The sequence below is a fragment of the Lepisosteus oculatus genome, chromosome 16 (assembly GCF_040954835.1).
Source record: "Lepisosteus oculatus isolate fLepOcu1 chromosome 16, fLepOcu1.hap2, whole genome shotgun sequence".
In the NCBI taxonomy this organism is placed as follows: Eukaryota; Metazoa; Chordata; class Actinopteri; order Semionotiformes; family Lepisosteidae; genus Lepisosteus; species Lepisosteus oculatus.
The window spans coordinates 12,016,562-12,042,550 of NC_090711.1; the positions used below are offsets into that span (position 1 = coordinate 12,016,562).

The 25,989-nt window shown below is 40.8% G+C and overlaps 3 protein-coding genes across 7 annotated transcripts in view; all 3 read left to right on the plus strand.

Moving 5' to 3' along the window:
* The window catches only part of kcng1 (potassium voltage-gated channel, subfamily G, member 1), a 28,879-nt gene extending 23,829 nt beyond the window's left edge, over positions 1-5,050 (plus strand). For all 3 annotated transcript variants that reach the window (XM_015364589.2, XM_015364590.2, XM_006639420.3), the window contains one exon: positions 1,684-5,050. In XM_015364589.2, the coding sequence (XP_015220075.1) occupies positions 1,684-2,460 (777 nt within the window). In that variant the 3' untranslated portion in view covers positions 2,461-5,050. The remainder of the gene's footprint in view (positions 1-1,683) is intronic.
* A 4,327-nt stretch (positions 5,051-9,377) lies between these two features.
* manbal (mannosidase beta like) lies at positions 9,378-15,767 on the plus strand. Its single transcript, XM_069179485.1, has 3 exons — positions 9,378-9,450; positions 11,533-11,756; positions 14,018-15,767. The coding sequence occupies exons 1-3, from the start codon at positions 9,387-9,389 to the stop codon at positions 14,123-14,125; spliced, it is 396 nt and encodes a 131-aa protein (XP_069035586.1). The 5' UTR covers positions 9,378-9,386; the 3' UTR covers positions 14,126-15,767.
* A 2,769-nt stretch (positions 15,768-18,536) lies between these two features.
* The window catches only part of src (v-src avian sarcoma (Schmidt-Ruppin A-2) viral oncogene homolog), a 58,197-nt gene continuing 50,744 nt past the window's right edge, over positions 18,537-25,989 (plus strand). The window contains exon 1 of one of the 3 annotated variants that reach the window (XM_015364585.2): positions 18,537-19,091. The gene's annotated coding sequence lies outside the window, so the exon portion shown is untranslated. The remainder of the gene's footprint in view (positions 19,092-25,989) is intronic. The other 2 variants (XM_015364583.2, XM_015364586.2) reach the window with 2 other exon arrangements.

A 25,989-nucleotide genomic window follows, 5' to 3' on the forward strand; every position in this document is an offset into this window, starting at 1 on the left:
TCTGTCCTTGTTCAGGCTGTTGGGCTTCGCTCCATTATTATTGCAGAAAAAAAGGATTAAAGGCAAAATCAGGGAAAATTCATGGATTCTAATCTTACAATAAGTGTTTACTTTAGATTCGTCCCCTGCTAGAAGCAGTAGCACATCAAAAGGGGATGTCTGGAAAATTTGAATAGGGGCACAATCTTAATGAAACCTACTATTGGCACATTGTGTGTATCTTATTTGGGCTAAAACATTTGACCATTGTGGTTCCTGTGTTCTATAGAAGATTATTTTTGCTAACTAACCCAAAAAACGTGGATAAAGAATTAGCTGTAATTCAGTTGTGTGAAACAGAATTTTATGTCCCATGTTTATTATATTAGAACCAGGAATATATCAAATGTTAGTCACAGTCACAACACATCACAATTACGGCTGCAGTCTGTTCTTCTCTGCAGTTTGTCCTTCCTTCTGTAGCTAAGTGCACCAGGCGTTTTGAAGCCTCCGAGTGAAATTTCACACTGAGAAGAAGAATAACTGGTAGATATCAAGCCAAGAGGATTTCCCCACATCACTTTTTTCCCAGCTGGAATTTTTAAATTATTGTTTACAATGGATGCACTAAGATTGCTGGGGAAATGGTCAACTGAAGTTTATTATATTCTTTACACTTTCATTGGTTACGCTGCTATCTCACACAAGCTGATTGAAGCCGATATCAGCATTGTAGGGGCACAGATACGTAAAAGAATTGCAGATAAGATATCTTACCTCTGAAAAGCAGAATAAAACATCCATAATACTTCATTTTTTAACATCCATAATATGTTGTTTTTTAATGCTTGCTCTCCCCTTAAATGAATTGCAGATTTTAATTAAGATATTTTAGAAATTTATTGGCCGCTTACATTGTAAGTTTATTCCTTATCCTGTATTGCTTTGAAAAGAGAAATTACTGTACACTTCCAGTTACAGGTAAAATAAAATGAACGATAGCAGCAGACTTTCAATGCTGTACAACAGTAAAAAATAAGCATTACATTTAATTAATCTTATCAATGTATATTATAATATAGCACATTAAATCAGAAAACAGAAAACACTTGGGAGCAAATGGACTTACAGTAGCTATTAGCTTTTGTGTCACACTAGTTCCCTCTAATGTTTAAATGGACGTATTGCATGGAACACTACAATAGGTCACAAAAATTAGGAAACAGGATTACAAAATATTCTGGTCTTTGAAAAGCATAAATAGGAATATTTGAATAATAAAGTCATGATGATAAAACACATCTTTCGAGAGGTTAAAGAAGAAAATGTGGTCAACCATGCGATCAAGTCCTTCCACTCTCTTTTAGTAAAGAGATGCCTTAACTGAATGAGTGAAAGATTCTTGGAGGATATAAATCTCACTAGAAGAAAAAACTCAGAATTTAGAAAACATGTACAGTCTGTAATAATGCCAACCAATTTAAGAAAGCCTGCAGGCAGATTAGACCAGCCATTTACCCCTCAGTAAAGAGTGGCTGAGACATGTTATATCGTCCACATTCTCCTTGCTTCTCTTGTGATTATTGTGTAATTAGGTGCTCTTAAGTGTGTTGAGTTTTGTTGTTAAATGTTCTGAATTGTTGTACATCAGTGAAACTCCAAAAGCCTGGCTGACTCTAGTTTGCCTGTGCTTGTCTTGTTAAGGGCAAGTGCTCCCAGATGTGCTACAACATCTTCATTGTGGAGACGGTGTGCGTGGCCTGGTTCTCCTTGGAGTTCTCCCTGCGCTTCATCCAGGACCGCAGGAAGCTGGCTTTCTTGAGGAGGCCGCTCAACCTGATCGATATCGTGGCCATCCTGCCCTATTACATCACCCTACTTGTGGACACCACCTCTACTGGGGAGAAGAAACTGGGCTCAGGCAGCAGCTACTTGGACAAAGTGGGGCTGGTCCTCCGTGTTCTGCGGGCCCTACGTATCTTGTATGTAATGCGGCTAGCCAGGCACTCCCTAGGCCTACAGACTCTGGGCCTCACGGCGCGACGCTGCACCCGGGAATTCGGGCTGCTGCTTCTGTTCCTGTGTGTGGCCATCGCGCTCTTCTCCCCTCTCCTGTACCTTATCGAGAACGAGATGGCCGGCTCCCAGGACTTCACCAGCATCCCGGCCACTTACTGGTGGGCTGTGATCACCATGACGACCGTGGGCTATGGCGACATGGTTCCCAGGAGCATCCCCGGCCAGGTGGTGGCCCTCAGCAGCATCTTGAGCGGCATCCTGCTCATGGCCTTCCCTGTCACATCCATCTTCCACACCTTCTCCCGCTCCTACGTGGAGCTCAAGCAGGAGCAGCAGCGCCTCCTGCACCGACGGACACAGTTCCTGCTCAAGAACAAGGCCGCGGGCCTCAGCAACTTGTCGCTGGAGAGCGACGCTCTCTTTCCCAGCATGTCTTCAGAACCACAGGACAATGACGAGTGAAGTACCTCCCAGGAGGGTTTTTTGTTTTTTTGTTACTTTTTACCCACCCTATTTTGTTATGTTTCTCGGTTGGGTGACCTTCAAGACACTCTGCTTCTTTTCTTAGCACAAACAGCTTACGGGGAAAAGATTTCCTGAGGGGAAAACGTGTGGAAAAGTAGGAGGAAACGTATAAACACAGAGAGAGCAAAAATGGTACCCCAAAGCGTTTGTTAAAGGAAGATGTAAATTGAAGCAGGGAGGATAGTTAGAGCTTTGGAGAGTTTTGAAGGAGCCGAGGAGAGTAAAAGGTTCTTACTGGTTTGTGTGTTATACCCAGACATGAAAAAGGCTTCATTTAGCAGCTCTTCATCAGGGCTTTCATGTGCTTCATGTAACACATTTATTGACCTCTTGCTGTTCCTCCATCCAGCTTCAAGACGTCTTTCCAGGAAGCTTATTTTGTTTGAAAATTCGGTTAGCACTAACCAATAAACAGCAAAAGAGAATCTGCAACAGAGAATCACACAAAACTCAACAATGGGACATATTCAGCAAGGAGCTGACAGAGCTGACAGAGAGTGTGCCGACGATGTTGTCTACTTCTCCTTCTGCTGCAGTTTCTGTACAATTCAAACTGTGTCTTACAATGTGTCAATAAATTCTTATTTCAAGGTAATTTTCTCCTATGTTCCCACTGCTGTAGCCATAATATACACATGAAGAGATATCTAAACATAGCTACATTCTACGGTCACCCATCTCATAGTGTTCAACCGTCAGGCCTGTTGTTGAATTGCCCAATATAACATTAAATTCATTACAACAGTAGGACCTCGATGATGTTAATGATCAAAAAGATTAAGAGTCTCTTAAAATATCTTTAACTTTTAACTGAAAACATTTTTCCCCCTGAGTTTCTAGAACATTCCACATGGGAAGTATTGTGAATAACTGAATTAAATTTTTGTATTTGCATAAATCATTTAAAGCAATTTTGCAAGGAAACAAGTTATTAAGCATTACATTCCTTCACATATTCAGGAGCTGTTCTATTATACCTGTGAGTTTATCCATTTTGCATTAATATGCAATGAAAACATGTGCCTTATCCATTTTACATATTCACTCAATGAACAGACATATCTTTGGAGATTTCAATATCTGTACTTCACTGGAATTTTGATTGTTCGTCTTACCTGGTTATATGGAAATACAGTAACATGATCTGTTTTGTATTCATACCACAGAACCAATTTTAAAAAGTAATTTATTTTATCAAACTGTACTTCAGTAATGATGACTGTAGTGCAACATCCTATGGATTTTTCCCTTTTATGTATAAATTTAAAATCAATTATTTTTAGCACATCACCGGCAACGCAGCTCTGCGCTGGTGGTTCAGTTCAAGGTGACACAACTTTCACCCAGTTCAGTGCATGTCAGCAAGCACCCTGACCAGATCAGACCACCCTATACCCAGCACTCAGCTAATTGTGTGCAGCCACTTGGGGAATCCAAGTGTGAGAAGACAGTTCAGAAAAAATATGGAGACTCTTGTCCGGACCACATTCCCCAGAATGCTGTAGGGAATGACTTCCTCCCCTCAGGCCCCTGGCCAGCTGATGCAAGACAATTGGCTGGGTGACGATTTAAAAAGCAATGGTCACATAGCATTCTGAAGGACAGAAACTAGGGAAAGGCAAAGGACTGTCTCAAAATACATTGACAAAACAGAATGTCAGTATATCAGTAAGAGGGTGCACCACAATTACAAACTGTACAGATGAAATCAGTAGGACTGGTCCAGAATTTTGGAAGAGGGAGCTCCAATAGGGAACAGTCATGGGCACATTCCATGCAACAAAAGTTCTAAGAAGACAATTAGGATCAGGTTCTTGATGAACTTATCAGTTTGGCGTCTTAGAACTGGTAAGAATGTATCTGCCCACAATATTGGGTCTGTTCATTATTATCCTACAACTAGACAGAGGGTTCTCCTGCTTTTCATCTTGAACATGTAGAGTGCAGGTTTTCCATTACTTTTAACACTATTGCATCAGAAGTGGTTTGGTCACTCCAGTAGAGCACTGCCTGTGTATGTGCTGTAAAGGCACAGCCGGTTCGGACAAAATGGCAGCCTTGTCTGAACCGCGCTCCCCAGAAGCCATTGGGAAATGAACTGCTACTGCCCAGGTTACCTCACCAGTTGTAGGAAGACAGTTGGTCAGGTGACAGTTTAAAATGAAGAATGAGGTGGCTTTCTGGTTCAGTGAATGGTATCTGCCCTCTGTCTCCGATGGAGTAACATCTGTAGCAAAACCACCAGAGAAAGATGGGGAAGGACAAAACGTTTGGAACTTGGGAACTGTGAGTTTTGACATTTAGGTATTTCTGGGAGAGTGTTTCTAGATAAAGTCTTGGTGATTCTCAGAGTGTGACTACAGTGTTTTGAGTTGTTTGTCTGGAAGCTGGTAAGCATCTTAGTTGAGCAGCATAATAGAGAGGAACTAAAGAGGTCCGACAGAAGGCTTTTGTTTCCATGTCTTGTTTGGTTTGGGGGTATTGAATTTCCTCACTGTAAATAAAAGAGCAGTGTTTTTGAACCCTGTGGCTGTGTTTGTGTGTGTTTGTTGTCCTGAGTTCACCGACTTTAAAGAATTAGTTACAACATACCCCCTGTGGGTTATGACAATGTATAATTTCATCAAATGTGGCCTCATCTGCCACAGATGGTACAGGATTTCCAAAGTTTTTCTCACTTACTTCTGTTTAAATTCTAAATTGCTTTAACTGATCTTTTACCATCCTTGAGAGAGCTACTGGCATGCTGTGCCTGTCTTTCAGAAGAGATCAAAGCGATCTGAGAGATCTGCGTCAGGGCCTCCAGGCCACTGGGAAGAATGCAACATGCATGGCTGTGTGGGGTCAAAGAGTAGGCACATGACTTCAGCTGATGAGCAATACTGATATATTCATCAGCCTCCCCAAAATTCAAATAGGGTCAGATTGTGTGTGGTGGATGTTAAAACTACCTGGGTGGGTGGCTTCTGGATGTGCTGGATGAGGCCCAACAACTGGTTGTGGGCTTGTACTGTATATGCTGATTTGCATAATTTGTCCAGGTTTAGACTAAAATGGCAGATATGACGTTGTTTAAGTTTTTGGTTGGTGTAGGTGTTGGAGCCATATTTGCAAGGTTGAGAAATGAGATTGAGATTGAATCCAAAAATCTGATGCTTTTGAGATCCCCTCGCTGTTTTTGCCATGGACATCCTGAAGGCCTATAAAATGAATAGCGTTAATCCTTAGGGCACCTGCTGATGTCATGATTATAGGGCTGTCTTTGTTTGCTCCTGATTTCATTTTCAGCCCTAGAAGAAGCTGATGTGATGAAATTGTTGAGCATTTTCACATACTCAACTGGAAATCAAAAGTGATGACAGGACCCAGTAGCCTACAGAATCAGCAGATTTGAACGTGAGCTGGAGGACTGAAATAGTTTCCACTCAGAACATTACAAGTTCGTAGATGCCCCTTTGTAATCCATTGAGCCACTGGTCTCTCTTATCTTGCATCATCCCCAGAGATAACCAATTTCAAACCTAGTTAAACCCATGTACTTGGGTATTTGTGTGCAGGCCCTTGTAAACTAGTCAAGTTTCCATGATAAAAATGCAAGATTCAAAACAGTGATCACTGGACAAAAGCACCCAACATGGAATTGGATTCCTGAAGCATTGTTATGCAGAAAATTCTCATGACACTACTGAAGAAAAATACTGAGATTCCTCTAATGTTTTTTTCTTAAGAACGTCCTTCATTTTGATCTCAAAACATTCAAGAACTGGGATATTGAAGACCTTTAGCAGTTGGGCCAAGCAGAAGACCCTGATGTTCTGACAAATTGAATCTGAAATTAAATTCCCACTGTATGATATCTGCGACTCTCACTCCTTGTTACAGGAAGAGTTTGTCACTGACAATTTTTGAGCTGTGAGCCATTTTGTCACCTTCACTGAGAGCATATTGAAATAGGTCTGACATATCCCTGCCCCTTTCACAGGAATGAACTCTTCTATACCTGAACAGTGAGAATTCAATCCACTTTGTTGTCTCTCCATGTGGAAGTGGCACAAAACAGACAATGAAGACATATATGTCGATTTAGAGTGAAACTTTTCAAAGTACACTGCAATTGCATGCCCTCCAGTGCAGTTGTAGATAACCATGCAGCAACCAATCAACACTTAGCTCTGATCTGAGCCTTCCTGCGATGCAGCAATGAAGCCTTACCTCTCTTGTGTATCAGTGTTCTTTAAAATCCTCCCTTTTCAAAACATCGAATGGTTTACTATTTCACCCAAACTGGAATTGGCAGGTGATGATAGACAATTTTCTGCTGCAGTTTGTGAACTAGCACGGTGGAGGAAGTCCTTTTGTACTCACATCCCTGTGCATTCACTGTCTCAGCCTCTGGCTGTAGGACACGCTATGAGCTCTGCAGAGTTCTTCACTTAATCAAACCTTTTTCTGAGTTGAACTTGGGAGGTTGTAAGTTATTTATCTAATACTACAGTTAAAGGGCAACATCCAAATTGTTTGAGAGGTAAAAACAAATAATTGAAATGAACGTGGTGATGAGGTTTGTTAATAGTTTAATTATATAACAGAGAGCTTGGCTTGACCACAAACCAACATGTGAAAACCTCAGGCACCAGGATTGAGAATCTCTGCCCTACAGCCACTGGCACCACTGGTTTATTTCACATCAGGGAGGAGGGGTGTACTTCTTGCTGCCAGACTGGCCGACTCCTGAGTGCCTGAGAGGTCCCTGGGGGTCTCTCCGGCGGACCAAGGTGAGGACACCACATACTCAAACTCAGCCATTCCCAGTGCCACTTTGGGAATCCAGATCACAGCTGGCTAACGACTTAGCCCAGGTATGAACCAGGGATGCTTGCTTTGTAAGCAGAGCTGTCCATTCCTGCTCCTGAGGTGTCAGTGTGTCTGGAGGTTCTCATCACAACACGGGCTCTTAACAGTCTAAATCGGTTGGCTACTAGATTAATTGGTTCAAGTAGGGAGCTTTGTCAGCATGCATAGGCCATAAAAGAACAGGTAAGAAGTCATCACATACAGAAAGGTAAAGAAAAGAAACACTATGATTTGACTATGAAGAAGACTCCACACGCCAGAAGAAGGCTGCACAGTTAAAACATTTTCTTTTCTTTGCCTTTCAATGTGGAATGAACCTTAACCTCTTAACCTGCTCTTTTGCCAGCAGCCATTTTGTCCTGCAACTAAAAACTGACACCCTACGGAAGCTCAGCAGGTGTGAACCTGATCAGTACCTGGAGGGGAGACCTCCTGGGAAAGCTGATTGTAGCTAGAAGGGGTGTTAGTGGGGCCAGCAGGGGGCGCTCACCCTGCGGTCTGTGTCAGTCCTAATGCCCCGGTATAGTGACGGGGACACTATACTGTAAAAAGGCACTATCCTGCGGGTGACACGTAAAACCGAGGTCCTGACTCTCTGAGGTCATTCAAAATCCCGGGGCATTTCTCAAAAAGAGTAGGGGTGTAACCCCAGTGTCCCCATTACCTGTAAAGCGCTTTGAGTGGAGTATCCAGAAAAGCTCCATATAAGTGTAAGGAATTTACTAGTTTAATTGGACCAGTATAATAACACCTCTCAGCACTTCAGGTGCTGCTGCTTTAAAGCAACCTAGAAAACCAGCAGATACACTGACCTTCCAGGAGCAGAACTGGATAACCCTGGTGAATAGGGCTCAATCTGCACTCTCAGCTGCTCCACTAAAGGTCGAGCCTGTGTTAACCTTCTGTCACGTTCAGTATTTTCACAGGTGATAAAGCATCAGAACTGTAGCTTTTGCGACTCTCTTTGTTTAGTGTGAAACTAGAATTCGCTTTCTTTGCTTTTTGTAAATCACGCGGTAAGGTGGTGCAGTAGTTAGCATTGTCGCCACACAGAGCTGGGGTCCTTGGTTCAGTTCCTGGGGTGCTATCTGTGTGGAGTTTGTATGCTCTCCCCATGCTCACATGAGTTTCCTCAGGGTGATTCAGTTTCCTAGCACAGTTCAAAGACATACTGGTATGTGAATTAGTTTCCTCTCCAGTCCATAGTGTACTCCAGTGCTTCATGAGATAGACTCCGGCTCCTGAATTGACTGAAATGGTTAATAAATGGGTGGAAGGATGGGTTTTGGTAAGCCAGCCAAATCAATTATCATTTTATTACAGATATGGGCTGATTGCACATTTCAATATGTGTAGATGTTTTTTAGTTCATTCTTAGTTTGAATGTAAATTTCCTTGGAGAAAACAAGTAGAAAACTCGAAGGATCATAAAAACTTAGAAGCTGAAGTAGTTTTGTCAATCACACTGAATTATCAGTACATCTCTTACCAAACTCGTTTCTTTTGTATTGTAGTTTATCTGTATAAAGGCACAAAAATACCTTACAGTATACTCAACAATATTAATAACGCAATGAGGTCTTCTCTATCTGAACATCTTAGAAAAAAATCTTAGAAAAACATATTTTTCTTATACTTTGTTCAGCACCAATAAAACATTCAACCTTCGAAGAACCTTGAATGACAAGTTTGTCTGATAGGCTTAAAATAATATTAAAATTGCCGTTGTATTTTATCCTTAGCTTCGGAGGAAAAATCAGTATACCAGCATCTGTTGTTATTATTATTATTATTATTATTATTATTATTATTATTATTATTATTATTATTATTATTATTATTATTATTCGTGGTGGTGGTGGTTATCGGAAATTAAATACTTGAATTACAACTGGAGATGCACGATTTGTATCAAAACAGTATAAAGTGTTACTTTATACTCTTCTAGTCTCTAGAGGGCGGTGTTTACAAATGTTTTAGCTCTTTTTCTGGTCGTAGAAATCAACCGGATGTTTATAGAGCGCACCCAATTTCCGGTGGGGTTTTCTGCTGCCAGCTGGTTTTGTTATTCAGGTGTGTATCTCTACACTATATCAAATGCAATAGTTTTAAAATAATTAAATATATAGTTAATTGCATTTGTTCCTTCAATACATTAGTTCTTGATAGTTTGTTTTCTGTAACCCGTCCTTTCTTCCTTTGTTAGATGAAGTTCCATTCTGAGACTGAGACGCGTTATCCCCGAGTGAAAATGAAAAAGATTTGACTATGAAGTTCATGTCTTAAATATTTTTTGTGTATCTTTCATATTAATAACTGCAACCGGAGCTGAAGCATGAAATTTTATTTTTTTTTGTTTTTTGTTTTTTTTTGTCTATTCTTATGTGAATGAATACACTTTACACTTCCGTAATATTGTGGAAAACCTCTTTTTTAACCTCTACTGGAAAATAAAGATAGCGATGAGCTGAGCGCCTACAGTTGTGGATATAATACAAGATTTAAAAAAAAAAGTGGTGGCAGTTTTAGACAGTTATGTCCACACTTGCGGTTAATGTAGATTGGGGTAAAATGGACTGCTAGTGTAGGGGTGTAACCCCGACGTCCTGGCCAAATTTCCCATTGGCCCTTACCAATCATGGCCTCCTAATAATCCCCATCTATGAACTGGCTCTGCTCTCCTCCCCACTGAGAGCTGATGTGTGGTGAGCGTTCTGGCGCACTATGGCTGCTGTCGCATCATCCAGGTGGGGCTGCACACTGGTGGTGGTGGAGGGGAGTCCCCATTACCTGTAAAGCGCTTTGAGTGGAGTGTCCAGAAAAGCGCTATATAAGTATAAGCAAATATTATTATTATTATTATTATTATTATTATTATTATTAGTGTATAAAGAAAAGGTTGTTGATGGAAACACTCCCACCTACAGTACTACGGTCTTAGCCTCATCTCAAAGCTCTGCAAGGTTGGGACTGGTCATTACTGCAACTGCATACTTAAAACAGTGTAGCTTAATCCTGAAGTCTCTCTCCTTCATCTTCTGGTGAATTCTGGGGCTCTGGGGCTTAAAGTAAATGCCCTTCTAGATGCAAAGTATTTCCCGAGCCTCTGTGACTGGACTGGATAAGCGGTTATTGAAAGTGATCCCATTCTCATCGAGTTCAAGGTCTGCTGAGTCCCTTTTTTTTAGCCAGCAGCCATACCAGCCTGCAACTCACAGCTGGCAGCCCACTGGAGCTCAACAGGTGTGAGCCTGGCCAGTACCTGGATAGGAGACCTCCGGGGAAAAACTAAGGTTCCTGCTGGAAGAGGTGTTAGTGGGGGCCAGCAGGGGGTGCTCACCCTGCGGTCCGTGTGGGTCCTAATGCCCCAGTATAGTGACGAGGACACTATACTGTAAAAAGGCGCCGTCCTTTGGACGAGACATAAAATTGAGGTCCTGACTCTCTGTGGTCATTAAAAATCCCAGGGCGTTTCTCGAAAAGAGTAGAGGTGTCACCTGGGTATCCTGGCCAGATTACCCCCTCTGGCCTTTACCAATCATGCCATTTTATAATCCCCATCTCTGAACTGGCTTCATCACTCTGTTCTCCTCCCCACTAATAGCTGATGTGTGGTGAGAGTACTGGTGCACTCTGGCTGCCGTTGCATTTTCAAGGTGGAGCTACACACAGGTGGTGGTGGAGGGGAGTCCCCATTGCCTGTAAAGTGCTTTGAGTGGAGTGTCCAGAAAATCCCTAAATAACTGAATTTACTTATTATTATTATGTGATGTAAAACTGTAAAGCACTTTGTCAGAAGCCTTGCTGGCTTGTAGCCTGATCTCATCAGTTCTCAGATGTTATGAAAGGTGGGTTCTGGTCAGCACTGGGATGGGAGAGATCTAAGGAAAACCAGGTCACTGCTGCAGGCGCTCCTGGCGATACATAACAGGTGCACTGCGTCACCTTCCTTGGTGATAGACATGGGCCCCCTCCTGTATGCAAAGTGTTATGAGATACTTTGAGGTGAAAAGCACTGTCTTACTAAAACACATTTATTTTGTGTTCCTTAAAAACACTATATAAGTCAAAATATTATTATTAACCCTAAAACCACTGTCATTTGTGATGCTGACTTGTACTTGATTTTGAGACTGGTGGTGTGTTGTGCCGCAGGTCTGGTGAGTTGGAAAAGGCCCCCAGGTCACCTCCTCTGGGAAGACTGGCCCTGCTCCTCAGCCACCGCTGTCATGGCTGCAGAACTGGACCTCTCTGCCCCCGAGGTCCCCGAGCCCACTCTCCTGGAGAGCCTGCTGCGCTACGGCCTTTTTCTGGGCGCCCTGTTCCAGCTGGTCTGCATTCTCGCTATAATAATCCCTTTGTCCAAGGGCCACGATCAGGTAAGACCCCACCTCCGTCCGAGCAACTGCCTGAAATACGGCTATGTAGGGTTTTCACCTGGATTATTCATTGTGTTGCTCAATGGTACTCCAGTATCAGTAGTTCAAAGTATTTTTATTAAGACACCTTTTTGTGAAAAAAATTTCATTCCCAAAACAGAGTGAACATTAAAAACTAGTTTGCCAAAAATCTTTTCCATCTTAATTTCATGTTGTTGTCTAACCTGAGCATCAGTGCACCTTAGTTGATGTAAAGCAACAACTTTTGTCCTGAAATGCTAATGTTTGATTTCAAATGGGTGATCTCCCAGCCCGTATTAAATATTTTTTCACAAGTCATTTGTCAATTTCAGATTCTGTCTTAAATCTTGCTTTTATATGTTAGTTTATAATTGTTTAATTTACTGTATGATTTTATTCATTCTGCTACTACTACTCATGGGTTATTATGGATGATTTTCTATTATTGATCTCTTTAAAATAGGATAAAAAAACATGAATACATCATAATGAGTGTCTGTTACCCATAATAGTTAAATTGAAGAGACATCACTCATCATGCAACAAGCTCAGCAAGGAATCTGAATGCCAAATTTGAAAAATCAGTAGAGCAAAATGATCAATTGTGGGGAAAAAAAAGCGAAAAGCAGTGAAAAACAAAAGATGTCAGTCTTCGGGAGCTAAAAGTCACTACATCAGTAATAATGCCCTACAAGACAAAGGGCAGAGAATGAAACACGATGGCAACAGGGAGATAATGCCCCCTTTATTTTACCAGTGCAACTGAATTCCAGCTGAGAAAAATGTGACAAAAGACTGCAATTTTTTCAAGGAATCATTACGAATATGTTAAGCTCAAGCTGTGATAGTATGGAGTTACTTGATGTCTTTAACAGGTGTATTTAGCAGATGTTGTTACTAACAGCTGCATGAACACACTTGTTACATTGCTGCTTTGATGGCATTCTCCTATTGCTTGATGTTCATTGTATCTTGAGGGAAAGTGCTTTTGTTTCTCCCGAGGACTGGGCTGAAACTGCATTGTTAGAGATTACACACAAAACCCACTAGAGGGCAGTATTTAAGAAGGATCAAATATGAAGTAAATAGTGTTTTAACAGTTATGTTGGTAATAGATCAAATAATAAGATTAATCCTTAAAATTAAGGATCTTAATTAGTAAAAGGAAAATGCCTTGAGTACCCTCCCCCCCCAATAAACCGATTGTTTTTGCACATAATGTTATGCTCACATTGACCATATGATGTACGGCCAACTCCTTTTGAAATGAATTTCCAGATTGTGTTTTCATGTTTTGTATGATGAAGGTCAGTGAAGCTGTTTGAATATATATACTTCCCAAAGGCATCATGAGAGGAATATGTGAGAGTCTGAGAGTTGGTATCTTTTGCAAGGCGGGATTGTGCTTGCTTTTATAACCCGCAGCCAGCGTTCGAGTCCCCATCGGTTCGACATCCCCAAAGTCAAGAGTTTCTCTGGCATCATGTTGTTACACATCCAGAATGGGAGGTATCGGTCAACGGTACAGGTTCTGTTTGTTTTATGGCATTGGTGCATTTTGCACTTTGAGGATGCCAGAGAATCACTTTCAACAATATAGCTGAGCCATATTATGATTTTTGCTAATAATAATCTAATGGTCGCAGTTGTGTACAGATTTTTCCCTCAATTATCATCACTGTAAACATTCACAGAGCAAAGGAATTGCTTCACCTGCTGTTGGATGTCTGATGTTTAACATTTTTTCCTTTTACGCTCCCTTTAAGCCTTGTTTGAACACATTTAAATGAGCCCATAATTAACAACTGTAGTTTTGTGTGTTTATGTATTGTTTATAAAGGTGAAGATAATAAACCCTTCACACTTTTTGTATTCAAGATTATCTGGTTAAAAGTGAAGTGTAAAACATGCGTATCATATCGTATACTGGTGTGCTGTTATGAGCCCGTCGCTAGCCCATCTCCCAGCTCATGAAAGGAGGCAGGAGTGCAAGCCCATCTGCTGATGTGTATTACCTACGAACGTCCTGAAACACCAGAGCCAAGACCGTTGTTTGAAACTTAAACACGCTAGCAGATCTTATTGTTCTTTTGAGCTGTCTACCACCTGCACTGAAAACCTGAAAAAGTGAAGGTTGACCTTCAGAGGTTCTAAGAGAAGCTCGTATGGGTTACAGATGGCTTTTCTACCCCTTCATGTCCGTGGTCTGTCCTTCAATGCCTGTGCTTTTGCCCCTGCAGGACGCTGAGCCCCATGATGCGCGCAGTGCGGAGCAGAGCAAGAAACCCAAAGGACCCGCCCCCCAGCTGCGACAGAAGCTGAAGAAGGAGAGCAAGAAAAAGAGATGACCTGGCGCAGGGGCTGTGCCCGCGTGTGAGATCGCAGTTAGGAGGAGCATCGGAAGTGGCTGTGTCAGGCCAAGGAGACAGATTTGTGACAGGGCGGCTGAGCGATCTCAAATAGATAAAAAGTGAAATCCTTTTCATGCACAGGGGGTTAATATTGAGGCCAAGGGCAGGGTGGAGTTGGACACCTCTGTTTCCTCCGGCTGTGAAGGGGGTGGTCTCCAGAAAGCCCACAGTCTCTGTGGGGGAGGAGCTGAGTCCTAGGTGTCATGTTTTGCCTGTGCTCTGCAGCACCTCACTTAGGGCTTTGGCTTGCAGTGTGAATGGAAATTCCAGAGGTAAAGAATGAGCTGAAGCACACAAGGAAAGGGGTGAAGTGGAGTGCTTCTGTGAAATTCCAAGAATCTGCAGAAGGCAGCCCTTCAGAGCTCAGAATGAAACCTTTCGCTGGCCTGTGCACGCCGTTTTCACTTTTTATCACGTGAACCTGTTACAGACCTGTTTCAGACTTTCTCATGCTACTAAAGCCAATCGTCATCTGTTTACCACTGCATAGCAGCCTTGACTCTGACCAGCTGAAACTTCCTGGTATTGACATACCACATGCTCTCACTAACTGTGGCCTACGTACGTGGGCATTGTTTTTTCGTTGTTGGCTTCAGTAGTCTTTTCAAACCAAATATTTGGACCCTTTGTTTGAACAGTCCATTCCCAAGCATTCTGGACATGGAAGAGACTTGAAGCAAAATCATTTCCTTCTGAAAGCTTTTGTGTGCTTCCCTGGGTTTAGTACGTTGTGCTTGGGCAGGCCTTTCACATAATATATTTTTAATTGGGTGCTTTAAATATAGTGGCCCCAACCAGCATTTTCACTACACCTGTCCATATATAGGAGATGCATGAGAATGATAACTGAATATTGCATACTTAGGAATGCAGCGTCCAAGCACAAGTAATCTTGCGACTCAAAATAGTACGCAAAGTGCACGTACGGTTTTTCTAATAGGTATTTTTACATTTGGTTGACAAATACCCATTGGAGCCACTACTTGTCCTTGTATTATCATTTACAAGTAATGTTTAGGTACAGTACTATCTACACTTGACCTAAACTCTGTGAAATCTCCAGACAATGCATTTTAAGCTCTTGAACACTGGTGTAAAACCTCTTTGAAAAGGTTTGGAACAGTTTATTTTACTACCATTCTTGTTGTGTGCACAGCTGTAAGAAAATCACTGTGTTTAACGTGGGCTTTGTTTATGCTCTCCTCAACTTAGTCTTGTTTGTTACATTTCTCCTTCAGAATGTGTCACGGCATTGTTTTTTTACATATTGCAAAACACTTTTTGCTCTGTCTGGGGCTTGATGTTTTTTGTGTGCCGGCATTTACTCCCTTTTTAAAAAAAATGTATGTAATATTAACATCCGCCATTGCATGCCTTGTTCCTAGAGTGAATCTCTTCACATTTTGATTTCCTTTTTTTTTCTTGTGGCATCATGTCTGTGCACAAAAGCGCTAAAGAAACTGAGGCAAGACTGAACTCGCTTCCTTAGTGTCTGATGTGCGGTACAAGCTGAGATGTTTTCCTGTAAATGTATGGAACACTAAGGAAATAAATTCCGCCTTGAGAATTTTTCTACCCATTTTTGTGTTTCTCCTTATTAAAGTCTGGCAAAGCTTTGTTTTGTGCTTTTAGACTCGTGCAGGTTTTTTCACTTTTATTTTGAGAGCCAAACAATGTAGCCGGGAAGGGTGAGCAAAAATTAATGTCATTGCAGATCTGGAACTGTATCCGAGAGGAGCTCAGTTTGAAAAAGCGAAGGCACACAGTTCCGATGGGGGTTGGTATCTTGCAGCAGCGTTCAACTTCTGGTTTCTAGAGCATGAGTCTGTGTAATTGTAATTTCACATGGATTTAGAATCTGTCCTGTCTGCATGCGGGGAGGAAGCCTGGTTTGAGACTGCTCAAATGCCACTGCACAAACAATTTATTGCCATGCTTTTTCACAGTCCAGTGTCACTCTTGACAATATGTAGCTCCAAGTGATTTAAGAACATTCTTTCCTATGTGAACGTGACATTCACATCCATAGCTTCAAAAAAAAAAACACCCTGTCAAACAGAAGGGGGATTCTGGAGTAGTTGGTATTTTTAAACTACATGTCTCAACTTGGAAATCTTAAAATATGGAAGCTAAACATTAACATGAGGTCCACAGTTATATACCATGTGCGGATTCTGCTTACAAAATTTTAGAAAGGTGGATACACCAGGTAACTTGTAGGTGTTCGTATACATAGAGTATACATGCGTAACTAATTTACATTGTCAGTTTCTCTAAGGTTTATTTACAGGGCCACTGATCTTTTGGAATTTGCATCATCATCCCCTTTGGAATGGAAAAGGCCTTTTCTGTTAAAATACTTCCGTTGTCATTTGTCTAAATGGACATGATGTTATTACTGTGTTAATAGAGTCTGTTGGTTATGGAACTCATCTAGACTAGAATGTCTTTATACTAGAATAATGCAAATGAACTATTACTAACATAATCTAACCCCCATATGAGAAATGATAATAAATCTCTGCACAGTTCTGTAATTTATGGAAAGGCTGAATAAAACTTGCACAGTACAAGTATTCACCTTTAGAGTGATGCTTGTTTAGGTACAATTTAGATCAAACATATTACTGCCAGAAGAGAGGAACTGTATTATCTATGTAATAAAATGGTCCTGTTAATCAGTCTGTGCATTATCAATGCATAGGCAGGTGTTAAAGGTTACTGAAGCGTGTTTACTTTGGCTCAGTTTTGTGCCCTTTGAACAAATAGCATTTTTATGGTGTTACATTCCAATCTTCAAAAGTGGTCACAGTCAGGAGTGGACCAGTGGTTCGCATTGCTGTCTCACAGTGCTGGGGTCCTGGGTTCACATGGATTTCCTCCAGGTGTTCCGGTTTCCTCTCACCGTCCAAAGACATGCCAGCCGATTGATTGGCTTCTATAAAACCTGGCCCTGGTGTGTGTGCCCTGAGAACGACTAGCACGTTCCTTCCAGGAATTATGCTGCCTCGTGCCCACTGCTTGCCGGATTTGGCTCCAGCTCCCAGCGTGCCCCGGTGCTGGATAAGAAGATGGCTGGATGGCTGCTGTCACCTCCATGAGCAGAGTCATCAGGAAATAAGGGTTACAAACAAGGGGAGGCCATGTGGCCCATTCTGTTACTCTTGTGTTTTTTTCTGTATCAAAGTATCTTATCCAGTTGCCTGAAAGGAGTGATGGTATCACCATTGACAAGGTGGCTGGGTATCATACCTCCAACTGAGTGGTCAGTTCCAAAGCAGTCATTTTCATTACTGCCCTAAACAACTGGGCCACAATCATACATGTATTGTACATAAGTAACTGTGGATAAAGGTATCTATTAAGGAATGATCTAAGTCTTATACATTTCTCAATGGCAAGATATTTCTTAATGGAAGGCTGATCCTGAGACCCAGCCCGCTGTACATCAGGTAATCTTTTGTTCATACTCTGCTGACTCATTCTGTCATTCCTGATTTGGGATAAAACCTACAGGAGTGCCACACCTCTCCTTCCTATTTCATTTTGACATTCACTTACACTGAAGCACTGTTACACAGTAACACTGAACCTGGGCCCAGAACGCTTCCTCCTCTCTGTTCTAAAAATGAACACATAAATTCATTCAGTTGGCTTAACTTTGCATTCTCTTCACTCTGGAAACATTTTTTGGACATTTGGTGAGTGTATCAGAATCAGATTTTTATTGTTGTTGTATGAAGTCCACAGATTCACAGCAGGAACTTTGGTATTTAACAGAACCTTACTGCTGATTAATTACTGTCTCATTCTTCCTAAAAATACATTTTGTGCCTGTGTGTATGGCAAAGCTATGTGCGCAGTACTCTGTTTGTCCAGAAATGGTCAATTACAGGGCCAGCGGCTCAGATTGCTTTGGAATGTATAAAATCCACTAGCCACGATCCATCCAAGTTCCGTCAGTGCTCCTGATTTATTTTTATGTTCAGTCTCTCGCCTACAACTGTACAGTCCAAACCCCTGAAAGCCAGTCACCCACAATCCTGTGTCATCAGAAACACGAACTTCGAAAAATCTGTCTTTTTTTTTTTCTGGCAGCGCTATAGTGTCATGCACAGGCGTTCCCCCAGCCTATATATAACGTGTCACATCAAGGTGTTCATATATGGGCACCAGCAAGGCCATCCTTTCTGGGAAGCAGCGTTCCCCTTTGGTGTCCACTAGGCGGGGTTGTTTTATATGTAAATTCCCAAACCCCCTCCTTCTAAAATCCATTGGCTTCTTCCGATTCTTAAAAGATCGTACGCAGGCAGCAGTGGGATAGCCGCCCAGCCACACCAGCTGGGAGCCTTTTACGCCGATTCCGTAGCGCCCTTCGGCCGATCCTACCTCCCCTTTCGCTCCCAGCCTTGCGAATGGTCTCGCTGTCTGCCTCCTTCAGCCAAGGTCTGTTTTTCACCATATGTGATTAGGCAGCGCACTGCGCTGCTGCGCAAAAGATTGATCTCCCGTAATAAACTATTTTCTTTTTTTTCCCATTTTCCCCCAGATCCATGTGTTTATTAGGCAAGGCATTCGGGAGGTGGATATCTCCTTGCCTTTTGTAATCTCTTGGATTTTATAAAAGTTGAATTCAGCACTCAAAATCGGTGCTGTTTTTTTTTTTCCCCAGGCAATCCCCGCAATGACCTCGCTGCAGCCCTCCGATCTCTTGAATGGGATTTCAGATCACTCCTAGCATTTCGTTTCTGCTCTTAGCCCTGCGTGCCGTATCGGTTGTCTTTTTGTGTGTGTGTGTGTTTCTTTGGATGACGGAGTAACAGTAACACCTCGGACTTCATTCAAAAGGAACACGTCGCATTTGAGACCAAGGCTACCAAAAGGATATAAAGAACCCGAATAGGTGAGTAACTTATTCTCTTCTGTCTTGCCTAAACCGATCCGGATACTTGGCATTTAGAACAGGATCAATGACAGTCTGTGGTAGCCCTGCATTACTGAAAAAGGCAGAAAGAGATACAGTGTATAGTTTTCTCTTCAGCGTGAGAAATCATCTTGTAAACCAAATGTTAATCTGGGACTAGCCGACCACGTCTCAGTGGGTTTCTCATTGATTCTCATTTTCCCAAGTCGTTTTTAAAAATTCTTATTATATTGCTGTCAATGTCTGAAGCAGATAACAATTCCCTACGGTTTATGATTCTCTTAACAGAGAGGCATCCGCTGAAGGACCGGTTAGTATGTGTCAGTTAAGCCTATAATGTATATTTCTGTAGTTTCTTAGGCTTTTCTAGCCTAAAGTAAACGACATCGATCAAGCCTGTAAATAAAATGATGACTACAACGCAAATGGCTAAATTACCTTTGCTGTTTTCTGTTATTTGTCCAGTTTGCGTGCGACCTAAACGATAGTTTTTTGTTTGTTTTTAGGTGCTTGTTATTTTAAAATTAAAGTTGACTTAAGAGACGAACAGTTAAATTACTGCGTCCTTTTATGGTTTTTCACACCCATAACATTTCTTTTTAAAGCAAGATACATACGGGTATGACTCACCTTGTTGGAATCTGTCTTGTCCATTAAGTTAGCATAAACGTAATGCAAATGTCGGTAACTATGTTTAAGGGAAAGAATTGCAACAATCCCTTTGTTCTTAACACCTTAGATAACACAAAAGTGAGCTGGGTCAGAATGATCTCTTTAAAAGAAATGTAAGACGGCATGACTTGAATTTGTTTCCATGATGTTTGGCCAGCGTTTGCTCCAATGAAAAACATCAAATTCGTCATAAACACATCAGGACAGTTGTCAAAATGTGTAGTTCGAACGAGTAATTTTTCATTCTTTTTGCCCTTAGCATAGTTAAGGGTTGTGTTTTTAGAATTCATGACACACCAGCTGTAGTTTTCTTTTTTGCAAGACAATACACAGGTTTTGACATTTATCCTTGCTCATCACGTGTGTTGAGAAATACTGCAGTCTGGATTTCTGTCGGGACACTGAGTGGAGTGAGACGTACTGTAGACACCCGAGATCATTGTTTGAAATTATTTCGAGAGAATGTGGCCGTAGCAGCAAACTGTCTCAGAAGTCATTTCAAAGTCTCCAGTCACAGCAGAAGTAGGAAACCTCTAGGACTACAGTACTGTGATCTATATTCCGTGATCGTTGAGTCCGCTATAGAATTCCTGTACCGTGATAAAACACATATTTTTTTCAGGAATTCCTAAAAGCATTGACTTTCTAGTGAGTACTGAAGAATAGTATACATATACTGTATATTAATTTTAATGCTGTCTCTGACTTATTTCACACCCAATAAATACTCCTTGAAATGTTATACTTTTCTAGGGTTTTTATTATGCTTTCTGGCAGTTCCATCAAAACCAATTTCTAAAGCAGGAACTTAACAGGCAGTGTGCAACATTAATTTGCTTCCCTCTAAACTAGTTGCAAGCGCTTATTTGTGTGTGGGGATTGGATAATTAATGCCAACCCTGAGATTTGTTTTGAAGCAACTTCACAAAATTTCACAAGTGCGGTGTTACAACATTTTAGTAGGAAACGTACACACGCAGGGCTGATACGGATCTAAGCAAAACCTGCAACAGTGTCAGGTGTGTTGTGTAGCAGGATATGTATCCAGTTGGAAAATATTGTAAAGTAACCATCTAGTATAAAATTCCATTAAAAGTCTAATAATCCTTTACATTTTAGTATTTTTCCATTCATGCAAGATGACTGGACTGGAAGTAGATTTGAGCTCCTGATAAAGTAACAGCATCTGCTATGTGATGATGCCCACCAGAAGCTTTTTCTACCTACTGTATTTGTCACAAAAGACTAATTAGAGCATCACGTTATGTAAACACTGGAGCACATACTGTACAACCCTCTGCATTTGCCTTTTATCTTATTATAAAGTTTCTCAGTTTCCCTTGTTTGGGTTATTAATATTGCATCTGGCCTGTTTTCATTCAGGTTTTTACCTTCATTACTGTGATACATGACTGGAGGCCATGGCATTCATTAAATCTTGAGTTGCATTGTGGTTGGTAATAAAGTACAGGTACACCCTATTAATCATACAGAATGATAAAGGCCTTTCATTGGTTAAACATTGTCACATGATCATGGCACTGAAGCTATAAAAGGGCCTGCATATTGAAGACGTTTTTAAACTGTATAAATCATTGCTTGCCACTATATTGTAGATAACTGCAGTTTCTTGCCATAGCTGCCAAATGACATGTATGCCAAATAGTATTTGTGGAATTCATAACATAGCATGATGTATAACTCTGTGTCCGTCTGCCTAATACTTTCTGGTTTTGTTTTAACTTCAAGTTGAAATATTTTTCTTCACCCAAAAGACAGGCTGATATATTATAAGCAGTGTCCATGTGTCCCAAGTAATGTGGTCCACTACCAGGACCTTAAACCTAATACTCACGCCAAGAGTACTGTCAAGCGACTTGCAGGAAGTGTCGTAGTTGCATAGAATTTTTAGAGTACTGTAGGTTGGACTGTAGTGTACAAATACTTCTTCTTTTTCCATCATGCATCTTGTGCAAGCAAAAATTACCCCTAAATGTTTTTAAATGATTTTGTTAGAAGAGGTATGCATATTTTCTACCCAGCCGAAAAGGGACTTTTGTCTGCAATGAATATGCTGCAACAAAGTGTTTTCTGATCATTTAAGCCTTGTGTATGACGCCAATACTCCTCTTTTCATACCTTCTTTATACAGGATAATTCATATTGTATATGTTGTTCCAAGTATTCCAAATGTTCGTCAGAACATTAGCCATTATTTTCCCTTCGATTGAGAATAGTACTCCCCAGAATGTGGCAGAAATTAGTGGAAATTCTGTATCGCCTCCAGCCACGTTTTTATTTATAACCTTAATTGCTATACAGGATAAGAAATGACGGCAATGACTTCACTCCAAATGCCATTTTGTAGGTGTGAGAACCATTTAGCCCCCTGAGTTCGACATGTTAGCAAAAAGGAGCATGATAATACTGGAGAGTAATTCTGAAAAGTGGGCCGTGAATTTGGAAAGCTGGTGCAAAGCCAGAAATGATATCATTGTAAATCCCTCTATTCAGAATAAAGATACTGTTTGTTCCTAAGATTAATAACACCGGAAGTCTGTTTCCCATGAAACAGTTGACTTGAGTAGAAGGCTTGATCGTCCATCCATTCATTCGTTTTCTAACCAATTTATCCAGTTCAGGGTCATGGGGGAGCTGGAGCCTATCCCGGTAAGCATCAGTACTATTCAGGGCTCCCAAGGTGTCTGAAATTGTCAAGCCTAGGAAGACATATCCCTGTTGAATTTATTGCCTTTGCAGAGCAAGGGGATCTTTCTCTAAAGTGCATGGAATTCCCCTTGCTTACTTCAGATTGTCAGAAATAGTGAAAGGGATTAAAGTTTGGAGTGTCTTCCCACTTAAAAATGAAAAAAAAAATACTTGGGGGTTTCCTTCTGACTGCAGCTTGTCACTTGATCATCACACTCTGTCTCAGTTTGTCTACCGGCACAGACGCTTGGCTGAGCTCAGGCGGGTGCCAGCCAGATGACCAAACACTCATTCACACATTTTGTCCTTTTTCAGTTCTGCTTGCTTGTACTTTTCCACACTTGACAGAATGAAACTCTGATACAGAATGTGACTAACATACTGTACCACTCCCTGGTTTTCTAGACTAGGAGTTTACTAACCTCCTGCAACTTTGGTTTACTGAATCTGTAATTCACCAGCAACAAGTAACAAGATCTGTAGATGCTTTAATCTTTATTTGCCTGTTTATACAGGCAGAAATCATTTTGAACTTTGGAAACGTGGGTGCGATATTAAGTTGTTCCATTTTCTTTGCTTTGCTTGTATGTTGTAAAGAGTAACAGAAGACTACTTTTGAATGGAACTAAGGAAGGTTTTTCTGCAGATGGCATTTAAATAGGAGCATCAGTTTAACATGGCGTTTAACAGAAGTAACTTGCATTCCTTACACAGAAGGATACTGTGTAATGCACATAAATTGAAGTTTATGTGTGTGGTGTTTTATATTTTATGAATGTTGTCCTTCAAAGTTGTTTGCTGCTTGGTCATCTTCATAAATTCTGACACTACCTGTCGGTTTTAAATGTAAGATTTGAAATGGCACTGTTAGGTACCTTTGTAAAGTTTCAGCACAACAAAAAAATCATTTGTGAGTTACATTTGGCAGGCTTGCTTCAAAAATGTCATTCTGAGAAACTGGGACCTTAAGTTAAATCAAAATTTATCATGCCATCATAGCTACAATATATAAAGCCCTCACAATAACTGATTTCATCTAATATTGAACAAGTGTCCAGTTTCTTTTTCAAAATTGTTGGCCCAGGTGTTCCAAGCTGAGGTAAGCAGTGGTAGTATTAGTTTATCACTATGGTAACAGCACTGGGTCAGATTCTGAGACAGGCCTTGGTCATGCCATGCAGGAGAAAGTGACTATAAATCTGATACAGTATTCACAGGGTTACTGTAGATATCAGGAGATAACGTGATTCTGCTTGAACCACAAAATCAATTTCTAAGAGTAAATCAAAAGCAAAACAAGACTATCCCATGTGGTTTAACAAATCCGTTTAGACCAGTATAAGGGAGAAGAAAGCACTTTATAAAATGAATAAAAAAGCAGCAGCATTCAGTTAAGGAAAATGAGTACAATGAATTTCAAGTGCAGTTCAAAAGGCTGTTATCCAAGTGACAGATGTAAAGAACTTCCATTTCAAGATATTTCAGTGGAGACTCAAATAAATGATAAAATGTTCAAGAACTACAACAGCAAAATAGCCATAAAGGCTGAAGTAAAATGTACACGATAATGAGAAACCTCCAGTCAATGAAAAGGGAAAAGGTTGATGTGCCAAATGAGTATCTCAGACGACATTTAATTTAGACAAATGCACAGTATTGCAGTACATGCAGGTAGCAAAAATATACACCATTAAAAGGAAATAGGAAATGAGCATTAAGAGCTTTATGAGCACGTATGGTTAAAGACTGTTTTATGTTGTCACATTACTAGTGTCTTTTAGACAGTGTGAGGAAGAAATAAAAAGGCAAACAGTGATAGAATATATAGTTAGAAGTATTGTATTTTAAGCAGGGGATGAGATATTAACATTGTGTAATGCACTAGAAACAAAATGCACCTTATTCAGAATACTGAGTAGAATTTTGGTGACCACCTTCTAAAAAATAATGCTGCCCTGAACTCAGTCCGGAGGCCAATTCCAGAACAGCAACCAGATTTGATTCCAGGGCTTAGAATGTCCTAAACTGACGGGTTAAAGGATCAGACCCTTTTTAGTCTTGAACAGAGAAAATTGCAAGAGAATGTGATCTAAGCCTTCAGAATCCTCAAAGGGGCAACAAAATCAACGCAGTGGACTTCAACAGTGACACACAAACCAAAGAACACTAGTGGACATTATTGAAAGGGCATTTAACTGTTACTGCTACCCAGCCATGTTGTTAAATACAGTACTGTACCTTGGCTTCGGTCAAGAAATGGCTGGATGAGACCTTTGGATCAATCAGCTGCTAAAAATGGGACTAATGACGTCCTCTTGTTTGTAACCTTTCTTATGTTCTTAAAACGTTCAGGTTTTGGACAGGAGGTTAAATCCAGGGCTCGCATCTTGGCTGTAAAAAAACCTTTTTCAAGTTGTGTTTTTTTTTTAAATCTGTTGTAGACGAGCTGGTGATAGTAGTCCATTGTATTTTGCTCTTGGCTGGTGCACAGTATCATTAGAGGACTCCAGTTTGGAAAACCTGGTCTTGCTGTGCTCCAGTTTTGCCTGGAGGCATTGTGCTTTACTGAGCCAAAACGGAAAAATCAGTTCTTTCAGGCAGACTTGGGGTCAACTGCGAGTGCGTTTTCATTCAAATGCAGCTAAATACTGAGACCAGCTTTTCTTTTGAATCGGAAGTATTTGAATTTGTCTGTTAAATTCATAGGCTGTTCTAAACTCTTTTGAAAAACAGTACGTTGTTGGAAAGCTTCGATAATGTTCGAGTTAAATTCCCCTCTGTATCTAGCTCCTGTTCATGCTGAAGCCCGCGGATCACATCTGTACCAGCTGTCATGAGCTCAGCCCTAAACCAGCACGTGTTCGTGAACCTTTAAAGTACAGACAAAAGGTGCAGTTTCAGTTTTGTAAGAAGTGAGTCATTTCTATCAAAACAAACCGTGTAGAAACATTATCCCATTTTTGTATTCCTATTGTGGTTTTGGAAAATGATGATAAAGGCATCAGCCAAATTAATGATGATACGCTATTTTTTACACTGGTGTTTGTGTTTGTCAGGGAGTGAATGTCTTACATTGAGGAATGTCCTGTTTGGTTTAAGTGATGTATTTAGTATTGTATTATTGTATTTACTGTAGTACTTATTTTCATTTTCAGAATTCCAACAGCAGGAAGCCATCGGCTTTTTCATTTAATGCATTTGATCCCAAGTCTGCTTCAGGTTACTGCTCTTGAAAACGACACTGCTTTTCATTGCTGAGGTATCTTCTAGTAGACTGAAGTAGACTGGGCCTCTACCAAGGTATCAGGATTACGAGGCAAAAGAGAATCTCAAGTCCACCATTCTGAATTGGAAGTAGACATGACATACACTGGCTGCTGTCCCTGAGAGGCAATAATGAATAAGGATTGGTCTTTATGTCATTGAGGCTTTGTGTACCACTCCTTTTAAAGATCATCACATTTTACTTTGACTTGAGCAACCCCTCCTGCACTGA